General features: G+C 47.9%; 2 protein-coding genes across 2 annotated transcripts; both read right to left on the bottom strand.

Moving 5' to 3' along the window:
- Positions 1-233: 233 nt before the first annotated feature.
- On the bottom strand, positions 234-4,700 carry LOC111601626 (importin-4-like). The gene is made up of 2 exons (XM_023318295.2): positions 2,756-4,700; positions 234-2,169 (listed from the first exon to the last, which is right to left on the bottom strand). Exons 1-2 carry the CDS (start codon positions 4,475-4,477, stop codon positions 541-543), a joined length of 3,351 nt encoding a protein of 1,116 aa, XP_023174063.2. The 5' UTR covers positions 4,478-4,700; the 3' UTR covers positions 234-540.
- Positions 4,701-6,066: 1,366 nt separating this feature from the next.
- LOC111601621 (RNA polymerase-associated protein RTF1 homolog) lies at positions 6,067-7,420 on the bottom strand. The gene has a single exon (XM_023318289.2). It carries the CDS (start codon positions 7,160-7,162, stop codon positions 6,200-6,202), a length of 963 nt encoding a protein of 320 aa, XP_023174057.1. The 5' UTR covers positions 7,163-7,420; the 3' UTR covers positions 6,067-6,199.
- Positions 7,421-8,475: the final 1,055 nt, after the last annotated feature.

Here is an 8,475-nt window from a genome sequence, read left to right as displayed (position 1 = left end):
ACTTCCATGAAATCGTTTCGAATTAATTCGAAGCGCAAGTTTATCGATAATTATCGATTTTCCTCAATATCGAATACCCGCTGCCATCCATAACTCTATTCATATCCACAAAATCGATTAAAAATAAGAAATGTTAACTTTTTATTTACAACTAAGCGATAAACATTGATAACTTTGTCATCGATAACCATTCCCATTCCATCAAATCGATTAAAATCGAACACAAAATATTACAACACAGATCTTGTTAGCCTAGAATCGATTATTTATCACACTAAATATTACAAACATCAATTTTATAATTTGATAAGCTGAAATAACGGAGACTTTATTTCAGATACCGAAATTTGGATTTAATCACCAGAATTTTGTATAGCTACATGGCACTATCCCTGTTCGAGTAATTCTCTAGTGTTTCAAACGTTAAACATAAAGATAGTCGCATTACCCAAATGCATTTGCTATCTGCCGGACAACTAGTTGGAAACGACTGTATCAAAACATTTACTAGCTCCTAGTACTCTGATCTCTAGTCTGTAACTAAATCTCTGCAAGCAGCTCATCGGCACCAGGAAACTGTTGGCTAACATCATCGAACAGCGGCTTTTGATTGACTTTGATGAGGCCCGCTAACTTAAGAGCTCGGTAACGCGTTTTATCATCTGGCAGCTGCTGCTTCTCCAGTGCTTCGAGCAGCAGCTGCAGTGTCTGTCTGAGATGTGGCTCCAGCACAATGGGCTTCGTGTCATACAGATGGCGCATGGCCTGAACCACGTGGGTGTACTCACTTAAGTGGCTGCGCAGCGGGAAATTCGCATAGAGCAGCGACAGTGTCGCCTCCGTCAATATTGAATCGGTGCTGAGGAGCATACGTGCCACAACCGCACTGACGCGCTCTCGCTCCGCGCTGGACAGCTTCGACTGGGCGTCGAGCGCATCGATAAAGACCGAAGACGTCGCCTTGATAATGACCTCAGCACTGTCGTCGTCATGGACATGGCTGAGCAGCCAGTGTACCACATCGATGGCGAAGTCTCGCACATGCGGCTTATCGTCCATCATGCAGTCGACGACGCTGTAGCAGAGCACATCGTAATACTGCTCGGCAATGACGCCCAGTGGCTCCATGCAGCGAAAGACCAGATTGTACAGGAAGTAAAGATGCGGCGTGATCTGACCCGTGGGCTTGCACTGGCGCAGACTCTTCAGAAACCGAGTGCTGATGCTATGAAAGTGTGTGGCAAATTGGCGCTTGCTCATCGACTGGCCAAACGCCGGCAGCAGGTCGCCAACGGCCTCCATCACCTGCATCTCGGCGTACAGCGCCTGGCTCCACTGCTGCAGCACGGACATCTTCGTGTCCTGGCCAATGTTAAACTGGCAGCTGAGCTTGCGGCGCAGAGTACGGCGCACCACACTGATGATCATGTCGGCGAAGCCTTCGCCTTCCAGAGCATCCGACTTGAGCAGCTTGAGGAACATCGTGATGCAGTTCATCACGCCAATAACGTTCGCTGTCTCCTTGGCCGTTTCCACAAAGTCCACCAGGTCTGGCATCAGCTCGTTCCACTGACGCTTCGCCTCCTCCATGTCGCCCTTGTGGAAATGGAGTGCGGCCAATTGGGTCAGCACCTCGTATGCCGCCCTGCGTCCCAACTCGTTATGCGAATCTGTGCAAGCGGACACGCAGCGCTCCGCCTCGGACAGATATGGCACAACTGCATCGGGTAAATGGACAGCCAGTGCCTTGAGGCACATTAGTGCCTCATCGGGTGCCACGGATGTGGATAGACTTTCCGAACTGGTGGCGCTTCTGGTAGTGGCATCGTTCTCCGTCTGATCGCCATGGCCGTCGCCAATGCTGTCCTCCTCGGCACAGACACTGGCATCGCAATCAGTCTCCGCCTCGCACTCATCGTCATCCTTCTCGTCATCGCTATCCTTGTCCTCCTCGGCGCCCTCTTTGATTGCGGTGAATACGCCACCGATAATGGGCTCTATGTTGTCGGCTATCTGTTTGGGTATAAATTTGGCTAGCACGCCGAGCAGCTCGAAAGTGAAAACCTGAGCTCCCAGATCATCCTGCAGCATTTCCATAAAGCATTCCATGAGCTCTGGTGCGCGCAGCTCAAATTTCTCCGCATCAACGAGACTCAACATGTTAAGTACCTAAAATAAGGGCAAGAAATATAACAGAAAGTTACGAAAGGGAGTAAAGTTAAAGGGGGTAAAGCTACTAGAGAGGCGACTGGAAGATAGATCAATGCAGAGAGTGGGAGAGTAAAGTGAGAGGAGAATGTGGAATGGAAGTTAACCAAAGCAAGGGAGAGAAAAGCAACTAGAGACCATGGCTAGATGACTGAGATCAATGGGAGAAAAAGAGAGAAGAGGAAATGAAAGATAAGAGATAGAAACGTTGAAGTACAAGGGAAGTATATAAAGAGAGAAAGAAGGACCGAGCTGGAGGAAAGATTGTGTTAGAGGAAGAAAAAGACTGCAGTAAAATGAATGGTCAAAGGATGGAAAGCAAAGGATGGAAAACCAACCAAAAAGATGGCTGGACGAGAGGGATCAATCAATGAAAGGGACAGAGAGCGAAAGAGGAAGATGGAAAAAGAAACTGAAAGTCAAAGGCAGTTCAAGTAGAGACCTTTATGGTCTAGAGCCGCGAGAAGATTCAATCAATGACAATATAAAGATCGAGCTGCAACTGAGATTATCTAGCTTATAGACCGATTCACATGGGCCAACTAACCTGTATGGCTTGGGTTCGGAGCAGCGTTTCATCGTCGTTGGCCGACTGCTTAGCCAGGGGCATTGCAATGGCCATCACCTCATCGAAGTGCGGCTTGAACATATCCTTCGACATTTTGGCCAGTGAGGCGATGGCGCTCAATGCCAGTTGGCGCAGCGACGCTGAGTTGTTGTTGGGCGAAGCCGTAAACATCAAGCGTTTCATCAGCTCGCCCAGATGCGGCTGCAGCGCCTCTCGCCTCAGGCTCTCGCAGTAGATTTCCAGAGTGCAGAACATGCGCGTTTGTGACTCCGTTTCGTGATCGATCATACGCTGCTCCGGTGTCATTTGATCGAAGAACTCACAGAACAGGGGCAATACCTGGGGCGCCAGCACCGTGATCTCCGGCTGCAGATTCTCGGCGAGAATGGCCAGCGCAAAGTGCGCAGAGCGGCGCACCATGGGGTCGGCATCATGCACACCCTTCTCGACCACAGCGACAAAGCTGTTCAGTGGCTCGTCCGCCAGCAAATCGGTGAAGCCCTTGGCCATCAGGGCCAGAAACAGATGACCGCCAACGCGCTGCACCGCCGACTTCTGCTGGACCAGCTTCGGCAGCATCAGGCGAAGCGCGCGCTGCGCGACTCGATTGGTGTCCGATTGGGATGCAATGAAGAGCACCGTCTGGGCCGCTTCGGAGAGCGGAGATTGCGACTCCTGGGCATCGACCAAGTACAGATCCTCGCCATCCGCATCCAGGGCCGGCTTGACGGCCAGCAGATTGAACAGTGTCATCAGCAGCTTGTCCATCAATTTCAGACGAATGATGTGGCGCCGCTTGTGGCGCACACAATTCCTTAACGTTATGATGGCCTGAACGCGTATCTCATCGGCCAGGCTCGTGTCGCTGGCCAACACGAACAGTTTGCTGACCACCTGCTGCAGTTCTGGCCACACCAGTTCCGGCATATGCTTATTCAGCTTGACGAGCATATCGAATCCGCGGTAGCTTCGTTTCGGATTCGGCTGATAGGCAAAAGCGTGCGTCAACTCCATGATGAGCGGCAGCGTGGCGACCAGCTCATCCTGGTCGCTGGCATGGTTGCGGAACAATGGTATGGCCAGACTCCAGCCGGCAAGCAGATTCTCCGTGGCCAGCGTACCCAGCTCCCCGTTAGCCTTGGCCTGCTCCAGTGCGTTCGTGAATATGGCTTTGGTGCGCAGCAAATATTTCTCAGCGACATTGGGCGTCGTCTTGATCAGCAGCTTGTAGCAAATGGAGCCCAGCAGCTGGGCGAGCTTTTCGTGGCTAACGCACAGCTCCTCGATGTGACTGAAAACGCAGTTGTTCCACTCGGCGGCCGCGTCCTCCGCTTCCATCACCTGCTCCATCACAAGTCCAACGCAGCACACAATTGTCAGCTGCAGGTTCTCATCATCGTTCGTGGACATCGTTTTGAGTGCATTCAGCAGGGCGCTCTGTACCTCCTGCTGCTGGGCAAGGTTCATCTTCTTCCACATGCCCGCTTGGCCCAATCGATTCTTGAGTATGTGACCGGAGCACTTGCGCATGGCCGGCAGCCTCGCGCAGTTGCCGAGAACCAGGCACAGCTCAATGGTGCTGTCCGGATCGGCATAGAGGCTGGTCAACTCCTCGGTCGATTGATGGACCAAATCGGAATGACTGTTCATCATGTCACCCAGTAGCTGGACCACTTTGGAGCGACTCTTCTCGAGGGCCATTATCAACTATCGATATCGACACCGAACACCAGCTTCTGCCTTGACTACTCAGCCAAACTGAGCTTTACTTCAAAAGGATCTCGTCAAATATGAAGATGGCTATCAATAATGCGCTACTTATTGATTAGTTCGATGGTCAAAGCGTACAAGAACTGTCCCCACGGTTGAACTTTTTGGTGTTTTTGAAAAAATAATGAAAAATAAGAAATTTCAAAGCGCGTTGCTTTCTCGAGTAACAATTGGAAATGAATTGACTTAATAAACTAACTAAAAATCACAAAATCGACTACGCTTTTGTCGACTACTTTGATTCCCAATAAATGATGCTGGGAAGAACCGTTAACTAAGGACATCCAATATGCACACACCTGAGTCTAAGCTGCGGAGACTAAGCCTTAAGTCAGAGCATTGGCTTCAGGCAGCATAAACACTCGTTGCTGATGTCGTTTAAATTAGTCAATCACCTGTCAATCAATCATATTTTGATCTATGTCAATCAGTCCATAAGTTAAGCAATCATACAGTCAATCAATCAGCCAGGCAGTAAGCCAGTTAACCAGGTACTCAATCAATCAAGCAGTCAGTCAGTCGGTCTGTCAGTCAATCAATCATATATAAATCTAAGTCAATCAGTCCATCAATCAGTCAGTCAGTCATTCAATCAATCAATACTATCAATCATATATAACTTCCAATCAATCTGTCAATCAGTCAGTCCGTCAGTCAATGTATCAATCAGTCATATATAAATATCAGTCAATCAACCAGTCCAACAGTCTATCAATCAGTCCAGTTAACCAGGTACTCAATCAATCAATCAGTCAACCAGTCAGTCAATTTGTCAATCAATCATATATAAATTTAAATCAAACAGTCAATCAGTCAGTCAGTCATTCAATCAATCAATACTATCAATCATATATAACTTCCAATCAATCTGTCAGTCAGTCCGTCAGTCAATCAGTCATATATAAATATCAGTCAATCAATCAGTCCATCAGTTTATCAATCAGTCCAGTTAACCAGGTACTCAATCAATCAATCAGTCAACCAGTCAGTCAATTTGTCAATCAATCATATATAAATTTAAATCAAACAGTCAATCAGTCAGTCAGTCATTCAATCAATCAATACTATCAATCATATATAACTTCCAATCAATCTGTCAGTCAGTCCGTCAGTCAATCAGTCATATATAAATATCAGTCAATCAATCAGTCCATCAGTTTATCAATCAGTCCAGTTAACCAGGTAGTCAATCAATCAATCAGTCAACCAGTCAGTCAATCTGTCAATCAATCATATACAAATATAAGTCAATCAGTGCATCAGTCAGTCAAACAGTCCATCAGTCAAACAGTTCATCAGTCAATCGGTCAATCAATCGTTTATACCACTCAATCAATTCAAAATTAATTCAATCATTCGATCAATCATTACAGAGTTAAATATGGTCATCCAAATAATAGATTTGGACATGTTACTTTACCTAGTCATCATCCATCAGTCAATCAATCACGCACACAGTTCTTCTTTTATTATTTTTATTTCATTTCAATCATTTTTTTACCATTTTCCACAGCTGCAAATCAAAGAAATATGGTGAACCAAAACTAAAAGAATGATGCAATTATTTCCGAATTTAGTGTCTCAAATCGAGGCATTGGTCGATGTGCCCGGCACTCGCTAGGTACTGGGTATGGCCAAGTCCGGGCATGGCACTTACAGCTCCTCCTTTGCCGGTGACTCCGCCTCCGACAACGCCTGGCTGAGCTCCTTGGATTCGGGCTCAATCTTAACGCATATTTCAGAATCTTCTCGAACTTCAGAATTTGGTGGTTGAAGTTCCAGTGGTGGCGGTGGTGGTGGCGGCGGCGATGGCAGCGGCGGCGGTGGGCGCTGCAATTTCCATGGATAGATACCACCCATACGCTCCAGCAGCTCGCCCTTGGGCACCGGACGCATCGGCATCGCGAGCGGCATCAAGCCGGTATGCTTTAAAATGGAGGTGAGCTTACCCTCGCTGTTGAGCGCATTGTAGAGCTCGACCTTTTTGCGCGAGATCAGCTCGATGGTGGGCCACTCGATGCCCTGGCAGATGCAGTTGTCGTGCCAGTAATCAAACTCCTCGGGCGTGAACGCCATGTTGGAGATGTCGTTCAGCTCGTGCTTCACCACCAGATCCTCGTAGCGCAAATGGAGCACAATATTCGTCGGAGTCTTGCCCACATAATAGCCCTCGGCCAGCTCCGTGGTGCCCATGATCTCGGCAATGCGATACTCGAGCGGCACGTTCATTGGATTGACATTCAGGCGCACAAAGCAACTGAGCACCGCCAGCTCAAAGTTGGTGCAACGCAGCAGCTGCTCGATGCGATGCCGCGTCAGGCGCAGCGCGTCCAGCTGCTCGAGCGTTCGAATCGGCACCGAAGCTGGCGTTACCCCCTCCTCTGTGTCCACCTCAACGGCGTCTTCGTCGACGCGCATCGGTAGGTGGCGCATGCGCTGCAGCTCCCTCACGATTTCCGATTTGGGTCGGTGTCGTCCATGGTCGGACGACACTGTCCACGGCATCTTGAGCGGCTGCATTAGCTGCACCAGGTCCGTTGGATTGTAGAATCGCGGCGAGTTATGCTTTGACTTTGACTTGGACTTGGTCCTGGTTTTTGGCTTAGCTCCCAACATTCCAATCACTCCACAAGCTGACCCCAACGTTCGCTCACTGTTTAGCTGTCTTTATTCCGCACTCTGGCTGTATATGCCTCAGCTCTTTATATTTTGTTTGCTTCTACTGACTGCCTTCATGCCACAGCACGCCTACTACGACACTGTGTTGCTCCCAGCCACTTGGCACTACGTACGTAGTGTCGTAACTCCACTACGGCTTACGGTTATTAATTTCGAATTTCAATTGCTTTTGAATGGCGGCCAACTGTGGAGATGCCTCAAGAGAGCTGACTAAATGCTTTTCATTATATGTTTTTCCCCCCTCAAGCCTCATGGGGTATATGCGCTGAGAGTTCAACTCAATATTTCGTATCGATATGTCTAAGTTATCGATATATTATCGTTGTGTTGTTGCTTACAGATATTGTTTTAGAGCACGATTTTTAATCGGATTACAGGGTATTACGTGGTGTGCTATATATGAACTGCATGTGAACTCAATATTCCGTATCGATATGTCTTAGTTATCGATATATTATCGTTGTGTTGTTGCTTACAGATATTGTTTTAGAGCACGATTTTTAATCGGATTACAGGGTATTTCGAGGTCTGCTACACATGAACTGCATGTGAATGCATTTAATGACTTTTCTTACCCATTCTCTCTCGCTGCCGCGTCCTCTCTCGTGCTCTGCGTGGGCCATAAATGCCAGCCAACTATTAAGTTTATATTAATTTGGTTTTTCTTATCCTTTTTCTCCTTATTTTCTTCCTCTTTCACTTTTTTTGGCAACAATTACTTGGCACACACGCTCCCTGGCGGGGCTCTCGGCCGGCACAGGCCCATTTGGAGCATTTGCCATTAAATTGGCAAAAGATTTATGGTACAATTGCTTTAATTACAGTTGCAGCTAATTGTATGCAGCCCGGGGCAGATGCTCTAGACGAGGCGCCCAGCTCAGCCTGGGTAGGGCTGCTGCTGCTGCTGCTGCTGAAATCTTTGCATGCTTTGTATGTGAGTCTGCATAAATAACTTAAATGTGAGTCTCGATGAGCATAAGGTGAATGCGGAGCATATGGATGGTAGAACCCATTGAAAATGCTGCTCACGCATTGATTCGAAACTGCCAAAGACACCCACACACACACATAGACACATAGTACACAGACAGCTTCAGCCCACACACTTAAGGGCAAACTCGTTTATGCAAGCGCAGTCATCATCATCATCATCAGCATCGTCATCATCGCCGTCGTCGTCATCCGCATCCTTATTCACATATCATCCTGGTCCAGCATCGTCAGCGTCGATGAGCTGGCCCAACTTCAAT

The sequence above is a fragment of the Drosophila hydei genome, unplaced genomic scaffold (assembly GCF_003285905.1).
Source record: "Drosophila hydei strain 15085-1641.00,03,60 unplaced genomic scaffold, DhydRS2 tig00000349-arrow-arrow-pilon, whole genome shotgun sequence".
In the NCBI taxonomy this organism is placed as follows: domain Eukaryota; kingdom Metazoa; phylum Arthropoda; class Insecta; order Diptera; family Drosophilidae; genus Drosophila; species Drosophila hydei.
The sequence above is the reverse complement of the archived record's forward strand: the minus strand, read 5'-3'. Positions and strand labels throughout refer to the sequence as shown.